The sequence below is a fragment of the Rhinopithecus bieti genome, unplaced genomic scaffold (assembly GCF_001698545.2).
Source record: "Rhinopithecus bieti isolate Rb0 unplaced genomic scaffold, ASM169854v2 scaffold_83314, whole genome shotgun sequence".
In the NCBI taxonomy this organism is placed as follows: Eukaryota; Metazoa; Chordata; class Mammalia; order Primates; family Cercopithecidae; genus Rhinopithecus; species Rhinopithecus bieti.
The window spans coordinates 1,246,343-1,266,293 of record NW_016836615.1 but is presented as its reverse complement, the minus strand read 5'-3'; the positions used below and the strand labels follow the sequence as shown (position 1 = coordinate 1,266,293).

Below are 19,951 nucleotides of genomic sequence, written 5' to 3'. Positions count from 1 at the left end.
CCAGGTTAAAGATCCACGGCCTTGTGAAGCAACAATACCTTTCCCATATAAAAAAAAAATCTGGAAAAATTCCTATACATGTACATAGTCTATAAGAGAAATAGGAAAAAAAAAAAAAAAAAGAAATATTCCAAATGTTTTTCTTTTCTTGATGCTTTTTCTTTTTTGAGACAGAGTCTTGCTCATCACCCACGCTGGAATGCAGTGGCATGATCTTGGCTCACTGCAACCTCCGTCTCCTGGGTTCACATGATTCTCCTATCCTAGATTCCGAGTAGCTGGGATTACAGATGTCCATCACCATGCCCAGCTAATTTTTGTAATTTTAGTAGAGATGGGGTTTTGCCATGTTGGTCAGGCTGGTGTCGAACTCCTGACCTCAGGTGATCCACCCACCTCGACCTCCCAAAGTGCTGGGATTACAGGCATGAGCCACAGCACTCGCCCTCCAGATGTTTTTTGATAGGCAAAGTGTAAGTAAATCGGGTTATACTCATACAACAAACTCCAAAACAGCAATGAAAAATGAACAAATTGCTGTCTCATATAAAAGAATCTCAAAATGTTAACTTTGAATAAAGTAAAATTCCTATAAAAACATACAAAGAATGTTCTCATTTTATAAAAGTGATTAAAAATCTGCACAACTAAGCAACAGTGTTTAGGGATGCATACATTTGTAATGAAACTAAATTAATAAATAATTCAATAAAATCCAGGACATTGCTTAGCTCTGAATCAGAGTGCACAGCGTGTTTTGGATGGGCAACATGATGGCCTTCAGTATTGTTACTGTTCTATTTTTTATGTGAGCTTTCATTTTATTACTGTTTTTAAAACTATATCCATGTGTTATACTCTTTTGTATGTATAGTATTTTACAAAATAAAATTTGTAAAAGAGATTAGAGGCAATAAAAGTACACTAACTTTTAATAAAATATGGATGAAGGTGATGGTATAAATAACTGACAAACCACAAACATCTCCCTACTCAAGGGTACAAATACAGTCAACAAAGAGAAATAATCTTGTTTTAATTTTTCTTAATAGAACTATAAGTTATCCTTAGGTTAATATTTGGACACATAACATCCCATTTTTACACAATATTAGTAGCCTGAATTTACAAAGTTGTCTATCCCTGGATCATAAAAAATTCTTGTAGTATATCCTCAACTTTCTCAGTACTACCTCTTTTAGATAGTGAGCTCCAAATCTCTGAGCCTGCCAATAGTCAGCCACGGGGCTATAAAATTCAGGCTCAAGTAACAGGTGTACAGTTTTTCAAGTATAATTCTTACTCTTAAAAAAGATGAAAGCATAGTTGGAAATATAACACCATACAACTGCCTAATGTAGCACTTACTAGCACCAAAGAACACTTGAGCAGCTCAGGATGTAGTAGTTTCAGGATATATACAAAAAGCAGGTTGTAGAAACTTTTGCACCTACCTAATATCATGCTAGTAACTAACTTTTTTTCTCCAATTTGGGAGCAGCAAAGCAGCCGTGTATGGGAGAAAGCAGATTCACACATCTGAAGTCAGAAGTCTAGACAGTCTTAGTTACTTCACTTACAAGTTTGTGAAGTCTACCATTCATGAGGCAACTGGAAATTTGAATACTGACCAAATATATAATGATATTAAGAAATGATTATTATTTAGGTGTAATTATGTTTACGTTCAAAAGAATAAGTCCTTACTTTAGAGAGATACATACTGAAAGATTTGCAGATGAAATCATGTCAGGATTTTGCTTCAAAATAAGAAAGGGAAGGGGAAGTGAGTGGGAATAGAGATGCAACACAATTGCTCATAAGTCACTAATTGTTGTGGTTGTGTGACAGGCACACGGGGTTATACTATTCTACCTATATTTTAAAAATATGTTTAAACATTTATAAAACAAAAAGATGCATGCATATCCCATATATTTTTTTCTCTAGGCTAATATTTTAAACTTCCATGGTCTTCCAAACTTGCTTTTTCCTCTTCCTTCCATCATGACCCCTTCCCTCTTTCCAATCCCTTCTCCATACTCCAGCCAGAGTAATTTGTTTTCTCAAATGCAAAATGTTTTCAATGACTTTCAATCACTGCCCACTAACTGCAGAATAAAGGCCTCAATTCCTTGTCAGATTAATGGCTCGAATTCCTACTCACCTCTCCAGAGGATGTCCTGCTTCTTCTGAGCCACTGCAATTCACTGAAGAAGTATGCCGTCTCAGCTGTGGTGCTCTTAGCCCTGACACACTCTTTACACAGCCCCTTCTTTAGCTAACTCCTACTTACCCTTAGATCTCATCTGAGGCCTCACTATTCCTTACAAAACTCTCCCTGACAGCCGGCCTACCTGGCCTTCCTATGTGCCACCCAGCACCTGCACCCAGCTCTAATGTAGCACCTACTACACTGTAAGACAAGTGATTTTACTTATATATCTACCTAAATAGGCTACAATTCCCTGACTTAAAAACATGACAGGTTCACCTTTGCACTGCCAAGATCTGGAATAGTGCATGCCACAACTAGAAAGCCCTCAGTGAATATTTGGGCAACTGAGAAATCATCTTATTCTCTCATATTTCCTACACTTCTTTATCAAAGAAAGGAAAACCTAACCAAATTTTGGTTATCAGATGGGCTAATGATAATCATTTTAGTGGAAAGGAGAGGAGGGGAGGAGAAGATCTAATATTTATTTGTAATTACTATCTGCCAGTTATTGTTCTAAGCCCTCTATTTATATTGTTCACTTAGTCAGAAAACCCAAGGTATTTGTTAAAAATACAGATTCCTGGGACACATCCCAGAATTACTAAATCAGAATTTCTTGGGGCAAGACCTCAGGAATCTATTTTTAATAGATGCCTCATGCATTTATGATAGTAAGTCAACTTTAGGCATAACTGGCCAGCAATAGAGACCAAATGAAAGTTCATATATCAAGCACATTGTACAATTCGAAGTCAATTATTACAAAATATATATTATTTGATTATGCTCTATAAGTTTGCCAATACTACTACTGTAGGCAGGACCACTGACAGTTGTTTCTTAGTCTATAAAATGAACAAATATTCTATTACACTGGAAAATTTAGACAGCTTCATGGCAGTGTCTTTTTCTGATACCTAAATGTAACATCATCAAAGACATAAACTGTTTTAGGTAGAAGCTGGGTGGTCATCTGTATAAGCACCTAAGGATAAATATATTAAATTTATTTAAAGTGAATTGATTACATTTACTAACCAGTGATTTATTAAAGTAATCCAATTACTTTACAATTAGAATTTGACCAAAAAAATCATCAAAACAAAGAATGATGTCCAGGTAATGAATTATTCTTTACAAAATTTGGAACAGAAAAATTCAATGTACTTTTATCATTCAAAAGATAGCATCATACTTTCCAAAATCAAATCTACATTCTGAAACAAATGGAATAAGTCAATTTCAACAAGAAAAACTTCCCCTCCTCTCACTATTCTAAACTTTTATTATATAATACACTAGAATGAGCTAACCACATCCAGTATCTTGCTATAGACGTTAGCAGAACAGCCACTACATCTACACAGCACTAAAAATGTAAACCACAAACCAGCCTATGTCAAGTACATTCTTAAAATCAATGTTCTATATAGCCTCTTAGTTTCTTGTTTTCTTCTGCTTGGCTATGATTTATCAAGTTTTCATTTGGGAATAGAAAACATGTTTTAATATATGCAGCTTTGTACAAAACCAGTATTTAAGGTTTCAGCTAGTTTTATTAGGAAACATTATTCTAATTACAGAATATACCTTTGCAGTAAAAATGAATATATGTCCTACTTAAAATGTTCAAAGGTGTTATTCCTTAATATCTTAGAGCATTCTACAGCCTTGCTACTCAAAGTGTGATGCTGCAGGTCAGTATTACTGGCATTACTTTGTAGCTCGTTTGAATTGTAAAAGTGTAGGCCCCATCTCAGACTTCGTGAACCAGAATTTGCAATGTTAACAAGATCCCCAGGGCATTTATATGAGAATGGATACTTTGTAATTTTCATAAATCATTTGAGTCCCCTGGATTCAGTATCAGTCATGGACTAATGACCTGCATGACCTTGGGGAATCCATGGGCCCTGGGCTGTCCAATAGAGCTTTCTGGTATGACAGAAAAATGCTGTACCTGAGTGGTCAAATACAGCAGCCACTGAACACAAAAGCCCTTAAAATGTTACTACTAGGACTGAGGAATTAAATCTTTACTTCATTTTAATTTATATTTGAATAGTACCATGTGGCTATTAGCACAGATTTAGAAACTACTTATAATATAAAATCCCTTCCAGCTCTAAAATATTACAATTCTGGATGTAGAAAAAACGATTTACAAAATCGTTTTCAAGATACTATTTAAAACAAATGTCTGTTGATCACCTACTACGTGTCAAGCACGCAGGTCTCATGAATGAACAAAACCAAACAAAATTCTTATCCTCATGGCCTACAGACTTGCAGAGAGAAAAAGACAACAAAAATGAATCTAATAAATAAAACACATCATTATTCGAAGATAATAAAGCTATGAAAAAATAGAGCAGATGAAACAAGGAAGAAGAATACTGGTATGAGGGGGATGAGGGTTGGTAGCATTTATACATGGGGTGCTAAAAGAAGGCCACTAGGAGAAATTGGTATTTGAGCATAGACTGGAAACAGATTAAGAGCTAGCCATGTAAATATTACAGGAAAGATGAACAGCTATTGGAAAGGTCCTAATGTGGACATGGGTGTGATGTGAGAAAGAGCAAAGAGTCCGAGAAGCTTGTTCTGAGTGAGCAATGGCAGGAGGAATAGAAAATGGAGTCAGAGAGGTCAGAAAGGAAACAGCGTGGGGCAACAGAGTCATGGATCACATAGGGAATTGCAGGCCCCTGTGAGATCTTTGGCCTTTACTCTGAGGAGCCACTGTGAAAGAGCAACATGTCAGGTCTTACATTTTTAAATGATCTCTGTGGCTTCACTGTGTCACCCAGGCTTTGCAGTCATGTGATCTTGGCTCACTGCAACCTCAAAATCCTGGGCTCGAGTGATCTTCCCACCCCCCTCTCGGGTAGCTAGGACTACAGGAATGAGCTACTGTGCCCAGCTAATTATTTATTTTCATTTTTGTAGAGATGGGGGTCTTGTTTTGTTGCTCAGGCTGGTCTCAAACTCCTGGTCTCAAGTAATCCTCCCACCTCAGCCTCTCAAAGTGCTGGGATTAAAGACTTGAGCCACCATGCCCAATTTGGCTTCACTCTTGAGATCACCCTACAAAGGTACTAGGGCAGGAAGAACAGTTAAGATTTTACTGCTAGATTCCTGGTGAGAATGATGGCGGCATGGTTCACAGTGGTAACAGGGGAAATGGTGAGAAGTGGCTCAATTCTGGTTATATTTTAAAGACAGATCTAACAATCACACATGAAAAATAAGAATGTGCTATCACAGAAAGAAGAGTCAGAGTTGATTCCAAAGTTCTGATCTAAGCAACTGGAAAAATGGAATGGCCATCAACTGAAATGGTGAAAACTATAAACAAAACAGGCTTACAGGGAAATATAAAGAACTGAGTTTTAGAAATGTCAAATTTGAGATATCTCTTATAAAATCAATTGCAGATGTATTACGTAGATGTATAAACAAGTCTAGAGTTCCATGAAACTGCCTGAGCTCGGGATATAAATTAGAAAGCCAATGGCAGATAGAGAATACTTACCAGAAATTGAATAAGATAATAAGAGCAGTGAGCATACATAGAGAAGATAAAAGGACCAAGACTTATAAGAGTCAAAACAAAAGTTAAGAAGTAAGTCAGAAGGAGATTAATTAACAACAAATCATAAAATAAATATCCAGTGTGGAAGGAAGAAAATGAAGACTATAGTGTCCTTGAAGTCAAGGGCAGAAAGTATTTCAAGGAGGATAGAGTGATCAATTGTGTCAGATACTTACAAAAGCAGTTACAGTGGGGAGGTAGAGGCAAAGCTTGATTTAAATGGGTTCAAGAGAAAATGGAAAGAAAGGAAATAAGAGATGGGAGTGGGGACAACTTTTGCAAAGCATTATAAAGAAAGCAAACAAGAGGAATACTAGCTGCAAGGAAAAATGGAGCCACACAAGGAGGGTTTCCTAGTCTTTATTTTGTTGGTTTTTTTTTAAAGAAGAGCACAATAACAGCTGGTTTGTATGCTAGTAAGAAAGATCCAATAAAGAGAAAATCAATAATACAGGACAGAGTTCTGTAAACTATTTGGTCCATGGGCCAAATCTAACCTGCTGCCTGTTTGGTACAGCCTACGAGCTGTGAATGACTTCTACCTTTCTAAATGGTTAGATAGAAAAATGAAAAGAATAGTAATAATTGATAACATATGAAAATTATATCAAACTCAAATTTAATAAAGCTTTATTGGAACAGCTATGCTCATCATTTATGCACTGTTTATGGCTGCTTTTGTGTGACAATGGCAGAGCTGAGTTGTGACAGAGATCACAGGTGACATTCTCATTGATTCCCACCATTGCTCAGTTCACTATGAGTCACAGTGACAGTTAAAACTCGACAGCATTTGGAGTACCATGCATATCACCTTACCATGACTCTTGCATTACTTTTTTCATTACTACTGCATATGTCAAAAGAAGAAACAAGATAAACTTCAAGTGTCATGCTTTGAAGGCACAATGGAGTGTGGATTATTCTGCTATATAATTACATGGCAAATAACTTTGTTTATTATGCAGTGACACTGTAGTTATACTAAAACAATACAATAAATGACAACATTACTAGCATAAGCACTCATCAAAATATTACCAACCAGCAGTAAAGTGATGGTTAAAAAAAACAGTAAATTTAAAAAAAAAAACAATATTCCATCACATAGAACTTCACAAAATGTAAACATGAAAATGAAGCTGCAACCAAAGTAACTTTTCAAATGGCACATTTGTTAGACAAGCAAAGAAAGCTATTTACCAATGGTAAGGTAATTAAATCATATTATATTGTAGCAGATACATGCTTATAAAGAAAATAAACTTGTTTAAGACTATTAGCATTTTGGCGATACCCCTGTCCAAAGTACTGCGAAACTTGGAAGCAACATTAACATGCAATTTAAAAACAAGGTAAATGGTTTCAAGTTGTTTTCCTTGGCTCTTTACATGTCAACTGACATACAGATATGGCTTAATTGTTATTGTTTATTTGAGGAGTCAAAGCTGAGTTTGAAGTGACCTGGAAAATTAGTCTCTATGAATGAACATTCTCTGTGGAATAACTACAGGCAAAGATTAAAAGTGTTAATGATTAAAGAACTTTAATTAAAGAAGTTTAAAGGTTAAACAAATTGAGAAAACACAAATTCAGTACAATCTCAAGTAGAATCTGCTAAAATGTGTTACAATGGATGGTGGCAAAAATGTGTAGGATAGAAAAAGGCTTAGTTTGACAAATTTAAAAGCTAGTGAACATTTTGGGTGCTTAACGGTTGTGGTTATTCACTGTATTACTTATCAGCAGGTACTTTGTGAAAAATACCCAAATCTATCATGTGTTATTGAACTAATAGTGTCACTTATAAAATTCATTTGATTTCATGGATTAACAATCATTCTGTGAATTCTGTCATGAGTAGAAGCTGAATATCCTGATGTGCCTTACCCAGTAATTTGATGGGTTTAGCAGTCGTAAAGTTTTATTGCAGTATTTTGAGCTTAGGATGAAACTTTTCAGAATAGGAAAAACTGCTGTAGACCATTGAATGCAATCGTCCCCAACCTTTTTGGCACTAGGCACTAGTATCATGGAAGACAACTCTTCCATGGATGAGGGTCAGGGGCGATGGTGTTGGGATGAAACTGTTCCATTTCAGATCATCAGGCATTAGATTCTCATAAGGAGTGTGCAACCCAGATCCCGCGCATGTGCAGTTCACAATAGAGTTAACACTCCCATGAGAATCTGATGCCTCCACTGAGCTGATGGGGGCAGAGCACAGGTAGTAATGTTCACTCACCCGAGCATTACCTCCTCCTACGTGGCCTGGTTCCTAACAGTACAGGGATGGATCCCTGGATTGGGGACACTTAATCTAACGGCTTTGGAAATTAGCTTTTGCTGCAGACTTTCTAATGTATATTAATTAATACGATCTAAAATCACAAGAAACCATAGAATGTACAAGTTAAATTTTACTGCAGTAAAATCATTGTAACAACTAATATTTGAATCATAAGATTCAAATGTTGAGCTGCTATATCAACTTCTCATCCTGTCAAAAATTAAAATAAGAGCCAGGCAAGGTATAGTCCCAGCTATTCCAAGGGTTGAGGCAGGAGGATCACTTGAGCCTAGGAGTTCAAAGCCAGCCTGGGCAACATAGCCAGACTCTGTGTCTAAAAATAAGCAAATAATAATTTTAAAAAACAAGAAGCAAGATCTCTATTTTCACACAAATTTTGCAGTAGATACATTTTCTGAGCTCAACTTATGATTTTAATATTCCAGGAACATTTTTTGGACCTTGACGCAGTGCACAGAAATTTCCTTATTTCAAAATCCATTTGTCAGTTACAAAAGACCACATATTGCATGATTCTATTTATATAAAATGTCCAGAAAAAGCAATTCTATAGAAACAGAAACTAGATTCATGGTTTCTTAGGATGGGGATGGGAGGCCTGGGCTGAGGGCAGGGAATGATGAATAATGGGTATGGGATTTCTCTTACAGGGAATAAAAAATGTTTCAAAATTAGGTAGTGATACTGATCTCATATCCTGCGAATATACTAAATAATAATTATACACTTTAAATATGTGAACTATATGATATGTGAAACATATTTCAATAAGGAATTTTTTAAAAATCCATTTGACTGTGCAACTGAGGAGCTTCCACCTAATCTTCAATTGGAAGTATTTTGCACTGTAATGAAATTCTAAAAGGCAAATATCAAGAGATGAATTTAAAGAATTGTATAAAAAACTTCCAAATTATGAATGTGCATACATGCTAGTAGACTAATACCTATATTTGGCAAAACCTATATGTGTGAAAAGATATTTTAAATATGAAATATGTAACATTTCAACACAGATCAGTATGACTGATGAATATTTAAAATTAATACTAATGACAGGAAACATTAATGTTGAACCCCAGTCAAGCAAAACATTACCTCAAAAGAAATAATTCTATTATTCACATTAGTAAATCTATATTAAAAATTTCAAGATACTTTGTTATTATTATTACTAATTTATTATATTTTCAATTTTCTCAATAAAATATATGGAAATTTGTCCTTTCTCTTGTATTACAAGTACCTACATAATATTCTTCAGGCCGGCCTACAAAACCTAAAATATGTACTATCTGGCCCTTTACAGAAAATGTTTGCCAGCCTTTGATATAAGACAAAGAAGAGATAGATGTTATAAAATTCTTTGAATAGACACAAAAGAAAGCTATTGCACCAATAATTGGTTTAATTCAACTTTTAAAAAGTCTATTTGAAATGATTAGGCATGATTACTAACATGAAGATAGGGCATACAATAATCAAAATACATTAAAGCAAAGACTGAAGACAACTGGAGGAAGGGATCTGATGGAAGCCATGCATTAGAGTATCTTTGTAAAAACCCAAAGGACACCTTAAGATCAGTACTTGAATATGACATCAAAGGAAGTCAGATGGTTGTCCTCCCCTTCTAACCAAAAAACTTTCTCGATGTGGAGGGAAAAGGGTCAACCTGACAATCATCAAAAACAAGGTCACAAAAGAAGGTAAGGCATTTATAGAAATAGCAGTCTTTGGCTTTGTAAATAGAGAAAGTTACAAATCAAGACTAATGCCAGCCTGGCAGAGAAAACAAATGCATTATTTGTACTTGGAAGGGTAATCAAGGGATGCAATCTAAATTATGCTCCTCTAATGGAGATGATCATTTCTACCTTTGTGACATATCTAGAATTCATTTTATTTATTTATTTTTTTTGAGACGGAGTCTCGCTCTGTGGCCCGGGCTGAAGTGCAGTGGCCGGATCTCAGCTCACTGCAAGCTCCGCCTCCCGGGTTTACGCCATTCTCCTGCCTCAGCCTCTCACGTAGCTGGGACTACAGGCACCCGCCACCTCGCCCGGCTAGTTTTTTGTATTTTTTAGTAGAGACGGGGCTTCACCGTGTTAGCCAGGATGGTCTCGATCTCCTGACCTCGTGATCCGCTCGCCTCGGCCTCCCAAAGTGCTGGGATTACAGGCTTGAGCCACCGTGCCCGGCCTAGAATTCATTTTAAAAGGCAATGAAAGAAATGAGCTTTCATGACCTATATCACCTCCCAAGGGCCCGCCTCATCTCTTAACACTATTGCATTGATGGCTGAGTTTCAACACATGAATTTTGGGAGGAAACAGACATTCAGATCTTAGCAGCACTTATTTTCCAAAAATCAAAGAAATATCAAAAACTTGATTAATGTAACATAACCATGTTCACAATACCCCTTTATTAATAAATCTTAATATTTTACCATTCTGCTTCCTATTTTTTATATAAAAAGTAAAACATTACAGATAAATACAATTCCTTGCTATACCTCTCTTCCTTCCCACAACTAGGCACTCATAAATCTGATTTATGTTTTTTTACTATACTATACATATTTCTCTGAACCGTATATTGTAGCTTTATGTGTTCTTAAAACTTCACTGCTTTGAAACTGCTTAAATTCTGAAATTTGATCTTCTTTTCCTTAACATTGTATTTCCAATACATATTTTCATGTTAATATGTAGAGATTTAGTTAAGATTATGTGCAGTTGAATATTCTACTTTATGAATATATCAGAGTTCTCTCATCAATTTCCTAAAGATAGAAATTCATTTCCAAAATAACTAAAAGAGTATAGTGGATTATTTGTATCACAAAGAATAAATGTTTGAGTGGATGAATATCCCATTTTCCATGATGTGATTATTAAGTATTACACGCCTGTATCAAAATTTCTCATATAACCCATAAATATACATACCTATTATGTACCCACAAAATTAAAATAAAAAATTAAAGAAAACAGAAATTTGTTTCCAATTTTTTACTATTACAAATAATGCTGTAATATATAAACTCATATATACATCTTACACATGTGCAGGAGTTTTTCTCAGAACAAACAGTGTGTGAACATCCCTTTTTCTCCGATCCTAACCAGCACTTGGTACACACCAGACTTTTGGATCTTGCACTTTAAAGTGCGAGACACTAACTGGTTTTGTTGACTTGCATTATTCTATTAGTATGGATCACGTGACCTAAGAATGAGTATGAGCTTTTTTGTATACATTTATTGGCCATTAATGTCATTAAACTTTGCATTTCTTTTCTATTGGGTGCTTTGTCTTTTGCTTATTGATTCGTATGAGTTTGCATATACTATGGATAATAACCTTTTATGTCTTACATATTATAAAACTATTTTCCCAGATGTGAATTGTCCTTTGTCTCAGTTTATAGTATCATTTTCCCCCTTCAGGAATTATTTGCTTAGAGGGAATCAAGCTTAGTCATTTCCTTTCAGAGTTGTATTTCTCCAGTTCTAAGAAATATTTTTCCATACCAAGGTTATACAGACATCAGAAAATCAATTCTACTAGTACACTTAAAATTTGATTACACATCTAGGTCTTCAACATATCTGGACTTTATTTCTCCATATGATGAGATTTTTTAAAAACCTCATTTTTTATATGGAAAGCCTACCATCCTTGCACCTTTATTGAAATGTCCACTCCCCTCCACTCTATTTTCTTTCTTTTTTTTTCTTGAGAAAAGGTCTCAGTCTGTTGTCCAGGCTGGAGGTGTGATCACAACTCACTGTAGCCTTGGCCTTGCAGTCTTGGGTGATTCCCCCACCTCAAGTCTCCCTAGTAGCTGGGACTATAGGCATACACCCCCACACCTGGTTACTTTTTTGTATTTTCTGTACAGACGAGGTTGCTCTATGTTGCCCAGGATGGTCTCGAACACCTGGGCTCAAATGATCCACCCACCTTGCCTTCCCAAAGTGCTGGAATTACAGGCGTGAGCCACCATGCCTGGCCACTCTATTTTATTGACTATAGCACAACCACAATTATGTCCCAAGTTCCCATACACAAGTGGGTCTCATTATTAGCACTTTTCTCTGTTCCAGTAAATTGTTCGTACCTATAAAAACACAAAATGATTTAACTTATTGCTGTGATGTGAATATTTGCTTCTCCCTAAAATGTTGAAAACTAACACCCAAGGTGAATGGTATTAAGAAGTGGGGCTCTTGGGAGGTGACTGAGGGCTCTGCCCTAATAAACGGGATAAATATCCTATAAAAGAGGCTTCAGAGAGCTTGTTTTGCCCCTTCTGTCATGTGAGGATGCACAGAAGGTGTCATGCATGAGGAACAGGCCCTCACCAGACACCGAATCTTCTGGTGCCTTGATGTTGAACTCTCAGCTTACAGAATTGTGAACAATAAATTTCTGTTGTTTATAAATTACCCAGTCTCAGTATTTTGTTGTAGCAGCACAGACTAAGACACTAACCCATTAAATACCTTTTCCAAGAGTCTTACAGTTATTACAGGGCAAAGATTAAACCCAAATTATCTAATTCCAAGCCTCTTTCTACTGAGCCAGTAAGCAAATACTTCATTTGCAATATAGCCACAAAACATCATAGGAAATTATCAAATAATTAATTTTACTAGGGGTAAAACATCATTATGTATCTCCCCACCCCTTATGAAAGTGAAGGCTACCACAGAAGATGGAATAGAATGAGTGGTATTAGTTTCAGTATTTAGTATCTACCTTTAATTATATAACCTGTAAGGTCCTTTTCATTAGTGACAAGTGAGGACATAAATCCACTAAACCACCACTCAGGCTCTAAATTTACATTTGTCCTGACCATATTTCACTCACTACCTTAATTTTCTCATGTTTGTGTCCTCCTCTGTATACTAAATAAAGTACATAGTCAGAGTTCTATCCCACATCTTAGTTACCATGAAAACCAAATAATCCCCAGAATCTAATTGTCTCTACATCACAAGACACAAAAGCCTTTTAAAACCAGTGGTTCTAAACCTTGTTGGGTAATGATCCAAAGACTTAATAAACGTTATGGACCCACTCATAAGAGAAAAATTGATTTTACATAAAATTTCAGAACATTTATGACCCTTCTGAAGACAATACATGAACAAATAGACTCTCAAGTTAAGAACCTCTATTTGCGGTGGGGTGGGGGAGTGTTGAAGAAGAAATATATAGAAAGCTTTTCCTTAAAACAAATTACTCTATGAAGTGATCCTTTTACTGTGATGCCTTTATGTGCTTCTTCCTTTTTCTTACCCTTTCATGAACCAGCAGCAAACCTGCTAGCCAAGGAAAGATGAATGAATTTCCTTCACAGCCCTTCAATATATTCATCAAAGCTAACATGTGAATAATGCAACCCCATTCCTATTCTTCTCACCAGGAAGTGAGTAAATAACTTTCACATACCATTAAGTCATCAACTTTGGACATATTTTACTTTATAAATCTATCAATTATGTACCAAAGATGACTTGAGAAACCAGTGTTTTCATATCATCTAGAAACCAAATGCCTTTAGAGGGTAGGTACATAAAGCAATTGTTTAATACTTTGTTTTCAGGAAGGATCTAGCATAGACTCATATGTAAATATATTATTAATAATAAATGATCTACAAAATGGCAATGATTAAAAATTATTATGCAAAATGTGTTACTGAAACAAAATTCAATGCAGGAATCCTTTTTTGTTTTTTTTTGGAGGCTGGGGGTGGGGTTTAGACTACAGATTTTTCCCATACATGAGGTACCAATGACCACATTTTGCTATATAAAATATCCAAGTATCTAGAAAGTGAGGTAAATATTTAAAAGTATCTTGTATTACCTTATGAAATATCTTCTGTTTTCAATAAAGTTGGTACTTTTGAGGAAAATGCTAAACTGTCATGATCCAAAAATTAAATCCTATCACATTTACAGAGAAACTTCTTGCAAACATTGAACTTACTTTGAAGTGAGTTGATTCTTGACAGAAAGATTAATATGAGTGTGAAAGGAAAATAAATCTTGGGACCCCAAAAATTACTAAGCCAAGGGGAAAGTCAAGCTGGAAACTATATCAGGCAAACCTGCTTCCCCTTTTATTCCTAAATAAGATAGCCACAAACATAAAAAAGCTACATAGCTACATACCTCCCTCACAATTTGCCCACAAGGAATTTCCTTGTGGGCCTCAAGATCTTTTTTTTTTTTTTTTTTGAGATGGAGTCTCGCTCTGTTGCCAGGCTAGAGTGCAGTGGTACGATCTCGACTCACTGCAACCTCCGCCTTCCAGGTTCAAGCAATTCTTCTGCCTCAGCCCCCAGAGGAGCTGGGACTACAGGCGCCCATTACCACACCTGGCTGTTTTTTTTTTTTTTTTTTTTTTTTCGTATTTTTGGTAGAGATAGGGCTTCACCATGTTCGCCAGGATATTCTCTATCTCTCCGCCTGGGCCTCCCAAAGTGCTGGGATTACAGGCGTGAGCCACCGCGCCCTGCCAAAATCTTTACTCTGTGTTAAACAGTTCTGTTGAATTTCACCCTGGCAATAAATGATAGCGTATCTTCACAAGTCCAGGACAGAAAGTCATCCCTCTGCTCAACTGAGGCAAATGCGTATCTGATTGCTTTCTCTGCCTTACTGTTTATGTGAAAATGTAGATTCACTGAGCCAGACTAAATTGTATATTCAGTGCATGGCTGATCAAGAACTCAAACGAATGTAATCTTTTGTTTCTTATCTACCTATGACCTGGAAGTCACCCCCTCACCAAACCAATGTTTGGTCACATACTGATTGATGTCTCATGTCTTCCTAAAATGTATAAAAGCAAGCTGTACCCCGACCACCTTGGGCACACATTGTCAGGACTTCCTGGGGATATGTCACAGTGCATCCCTAACCTTTGCAAAATAAACTTTCTAAATTAATTGAAACCTGTCTCAGATATTTTGTGTTAACATGGGGAAAAATTACAGGTAAACGTTCCGTAAAGGATTTAAAGAGATATTACAAATTTAATGAATGTTCTAAACATAAAATATAAAATCAAATTTTAATTACTTTAATTCTTATCAATTTTCAAAACATTATAAACAGTATTCTTAAGCACCATACAGTGTCTTGTGACTGCTCACACCATGTAATTTGAAAATATTTTAAATTGAGTAAATTACTGCTTCTTAAATTACATTTATCCAGATATGCAGAGAAAACTGAGAAATCAGTAATTAAACAGACATACAGAGTTTATGTTTTTCTAAGATGTAGACAACATGCACATGGAACATATCTATTTTAAAGATAAATACTTGAGGCTTTCTCATAAAGTTTTTTTTTAAAATCGCACTGACATTTTAGTACCTTCCACTGAAATACTACTGATTTTATGATCAATATAGAGTGTAATTAGAGAGAAATTTCAGGACTCTACAAAATTAACAAATCAAAGTATGGAGGGAGGGGCAATTCAGTCATTCAGCATAAAATCAACAAAGCAAATCTTTGTTTAAGTTGTTACTTTATCACTCTTCTCTAACTAAAAACAAAGAAAAGGACAGGCACAATCAAAACAGCTATTGTATGGTTAAGCTGTGACCCCAAGGCCTTTGCCACGAAAGGTAGAGGATGTGGAACTTACACCAGAAGGGAACGCTGTTATACAAAAAAAGAATTAGAAGGAAGAGAGGAATATGTGTAATTAAATAGGAATTAACTGGGGAAGCAAATAAGTTATCCAAAGCAATTCAACAAACTAAAAACAAGAACTAACTAGAATTACCAAAAAATTCCAGTAACATTCTCTCAGAACTGAAGGTTGGCCAGTAAGACCTTTGTTATCTCTGGGAAGTGGAGGGTGGTAGTTTCTATTTGTTTTAAAAAATAATGAAGATAAACTGTTGAGCATCAAATTAAGGAAAGACTAAAAAAAAGCAAATTGCAAAATATTGAGAAGCAGAGGATGGCTCAACTGTTTTGAAAAACCGATTCTGACAATTAGTGAAGTAACTATGGACATCTTCTCAAAATATGTTTCCAAAATTTTTGGCCAGTGACTTTTTACATGTCTCTGAAACCAAACATTAAAAACAAACAAAAAATCCCTCCCAGATGGGTAAAATACGAGAGAATCAAGTTGAACAGAGGCTAATCCTATGTTGCTTGAAAGATAAAAGCTACAGCTGGTACATAGAGTTGTAAAACCTGGGATGTCTCAACAGAAAGGCTGCAAGGATGTTCTGCTGCACTAAAGAGAATGCACTTCCAACACTTTTTAAAGGCAAAGATCCAATAAGTGATAGGACACGAGACAGAGCCATCTCCACCACTTGTACACTAGTGCAAACCACTGTCACCTCTGACTACTGCAATTGCCTCCTAACCCATTTCCCTGCTTCTACTCTTGCCAGCTCAACCCTTAAACACAATTCATTCTCCACACAGAAGCTAGAATCTTCTTAAAGCATTATTTGTCATGTTACAGCTCAAGCAAACTGTCCAAAGATTTGCCATCATAGTATAAATAAAGTATAATTTCCATGGAGGATCTATACCATCTGACCCTCATATTACCTTTGTAAGTCATCCCCTTCAGGTTCCCCTCTGCTGTCTGTGCTACTGCAACCTCACTGCCTTCTTCAGTTCTTAAAACATGCCATGCCTATGCCCACCCCAGGCTTTGCACACTTGCTCAGGTGCCTCTGCCTTTGGTGATCTGCACTGTGCTGGTATCTGTTCTGCTGACTCTTGCTGTCACCATTCCGCTCTCACCTTCCTACTGGTATTTGCCACACTGCCTTTCTGAACCCCTCTCCAGTCATGGTCACTTGCATACCCTCTCTATTTCCACATGCTTGCTCACTTAGAGAGCTGCCCACCCCTAACTCCTTTCTCCTACCCTCCCTATGCAGCAACAACCATTTTTCAGACAATAGCCAAGTTCTAACTTTTTCTACTCCTACAAAGACAGCTTTCTCTTCCTAGAACACCTTAAGTCAACAATCAGCATTACATAACTGATAGTAACAGGGGACAGACAAATTTGTAGGCAGACAGGGTCAGGTCCCTGGTGAAACCCAACCTTCAAGTCAAGACAGCCTGAAACCTGAAAACCAAATTGCCAGCTCTGGATCGAGTCAATGACCAAAGTGAGAATTTCTATCACCATCTTACACTCTCTCTCTCTATTGGTTTCTTCTGGATGATACCTGTTAGCCAATCGAATGGTGCTTTTTCCAAAGACCACCCATGGGCCAAACAGCATGCATTCCCACATTCCATGCCCATAAAAACCTTGGACTCAGCCACACAGGCAGAAAGTGGAACTGCTTTCAGGGTCCTCTCTCTGCTGACAGCTTTGCTTCTGCTGCTCAATAAAATTATTCTCTGCCTTACTCACTCTCTGGTGTCCATGTACCTTATTCCTCTTGGTCATGGGACAACAGCCTAGACTTGCCAAGCTGTGGGGAGTGAGAACAAATGAGCTGTAACCCTCGAATTCACCAAGTTGCAGGCACCAGGAATGAATGATCTGTAACCCTCCTTTTTGCCCACTAAGCTGTGGGCGACAAGTATAAAGCAGCTGCAGCACACTCCTGCTTGTCAGACTATAGGAGAAAGAAGCTGTAACATGTTCCTGCTCACTATGGGAGTGAAGAGCTGTAACGTTTTTGGGGACTCAGATCTTGGGACTCCACAAGCAAGAGCTGCAACACCCCTTGGGGCTCCACAATTGCTGGCATCTCTGAGTTATCAGGTGCCACCGCATTCCCCTCATCTATTTGCTGGCACCCAAGGCAGAAGCTGCTCACAGCATGCCTGGTTGATCCATGGGTTGAGCGCAGAGCCATGGTGGGCACAGGATCTGGTCTGGGGCACAAGCAGAATGCAGCCTGCCAGGCTGAGCAGGTGGAGCAAGCCCAGCAGGCCCTGAGCAAGGCCCAGGCAGAGGCAGCAGTGGCCAAAGAGATTTCTGACTGGTGAAGAAGCACAGAAGGAATCCTGTAACACAATTTATTCATATATATGGCCCAATATTTGCCTGGAAAGCTTTATTTTAACCTACTGAAGTTCTAAACTTCCTAAGAAGCTGGACCATGGACTACTCTATAGGGACACATTGTTTCTTTTTATCATAATGATTAGCATGGTGCTAAGCAACTATTTTGTGCTCAGTATTTTTTTTCATTTTTTTATCATTTTATCTTTAACAGAATAAGAATATGCCAGCTCCCCTCCCTTTTGATTCTCTTAAACCAACTGTATACTAGAGAACAGATCTACCATGGTTTGACTACAGTAAAAAGAAGGAAAGTCTTAGCCAGTGGAAGAAAAGATTTCTCTATGTAAAATCTCTGCAACTCACTAATAACCTGAACATGTGCTTCAATTTGTTTTTTCAGAAGAGGTGATGAGATTAACAGTAATTCCTCCATCTTGTCTCAGTCACAGTCTTATGACCAGAAGCAGACACTTTATGATATGACTGTGCAGGGTTAAGGGTAGTTTATGGCCACAGGTCAGCATGTTGTTAATGAGGCTGTGAGGAGACTGCCTGCTTGACCTTGACCTCCTTACCACCCTAAGCAAACCAACAGAGCTCTGTGAAATCCATTTAGATTGTAAAAAGCCAAAAGCATATTAGAACAGAGCAATCTAAATGCTCCCATGATTTTTTTCAGCATCTTAATTTTAATACATGAATTAATGATATAAAACATTTTGCTGTCACGAGTAATTGTGAAAGCAATGTTTTAGAACTGGCTGCATTATTTTATAATCTTTGTTCAGCATTTAGTGATCCTAAGTTTCTAAAGTCTATGTTCAATTTATTTCAATACTTTATTTTAACAACTGTTATAACTGAAAAGACACCTCATACAGGCAAAGAGATGCAAAAGTATGCACTGTTGCTTGTGCTTTCTAAATCATTATACTTACTTTGGTGTCTCATTTATCAATTATGCAAAGGTTGTTGCTGAAATTCAGCTAGTACATTTGTGCTTTCTGTGATGTCAATCTTGCAACTAGTCAGAAAGTGTTAATGTTTTATATTACTTTTAAAAAGGGTTAAAAACTCTCTCTGAAGCTCTTCATTTGGATGATTTTAAGCAGGATGGAAAATTCTGATTCCAAGTTTTAGTTTGTAGACATACTAGTGATTTTAAAGAAAAAAACATGTATGAACAGTTTGTTTTCAAAAATACTGAGAACAAACAAAAAAAACGAGCAAAGTGTCAGGAAAAAATTACTATCCTTTCACGGTTTTCCTGCTCAGCATTCCTTCTAAGCTTTCCCTTCATCTCGAAGGAAAAGCCTCAACGATTCAAAAGGTGGCATAATAAAAACTAAGAACCAAGGAAAGGTAAACCCAAGGGTTATCTATTCTGGTTGATTTAAGCTACACCTGAGGCCAGATGCATTGGCTCACACTTGTAATCCCTGCACTTTGGGAGGCCTAGGCAGGTGGATCACTTGAGGCCAGGAGTTCAAAACCAGTCTGGTCAACATGGTGAAAACCTCATCTCTATAAAAAGCACACACAAAAAAATTAGCTGGGTGTGGTGGTATGCACCTGCAGTCCCAGCTACTCGGGAGGCTGAGGCACAAGAATCACTATGAAGAATTCGTCTCAAAAAATAAATAAATAGGCCAGGCATGGTGGCTCACGCCTACAATGCCAGCACTTTGGGAGGCCGAGGCAGGTGGATCATGAGGTCAGGAGTTTGAGACCAGCCTGGCCAACATAGTGAAACCCCGTCTCTACTAAAATACAAAAC

At 37.0% G+C, this 19,951-nt stretch overlaps 1 protein-coding gene and 1 long non-coding RNA gene across 2 annotated transcripts in view; both read right to left on the bottom strand.

Annotated features, from left to right (window-relative positions):
* LOC108524750 (uncharacterized) overlaps nt 1-13,077 on the bottom strand; it is a 42,559-nt gene extending 29,482 nt beyond the window's left edge. Inside the window, exon 1 of the long non-coding RNA XR_001884117.1 lies at nt 12,898-13,077. This is a non-coding gene — a long non-coding RNA (uncharacterized LOC108524750). The remainder of the gene's footprint in view (nt 1-12,897) is intronic.
* A 2,682-nt stretch (nt 13,078-15,759) lies between these two features.
* LOC108524746 (probable E3 ubiquitin-protein ligase RNF217) overlaps nt 15,760-19,951 on the bottom strand; it is a gene marked incomplete at its 5' end in the record, with an annotated part of 18,357 nt that continues 14,165 nt past the window's right edge. The window contains one exon of the mRNA XM_017865824.1: nt 15,760-15,827. Within this exon, the coding sequence (XP_017721313.1) occupies nt 15,760-15,827 (68 nt within the window). The remainder of the gene's footprint in view (nt 15,828-19,951) is intronic.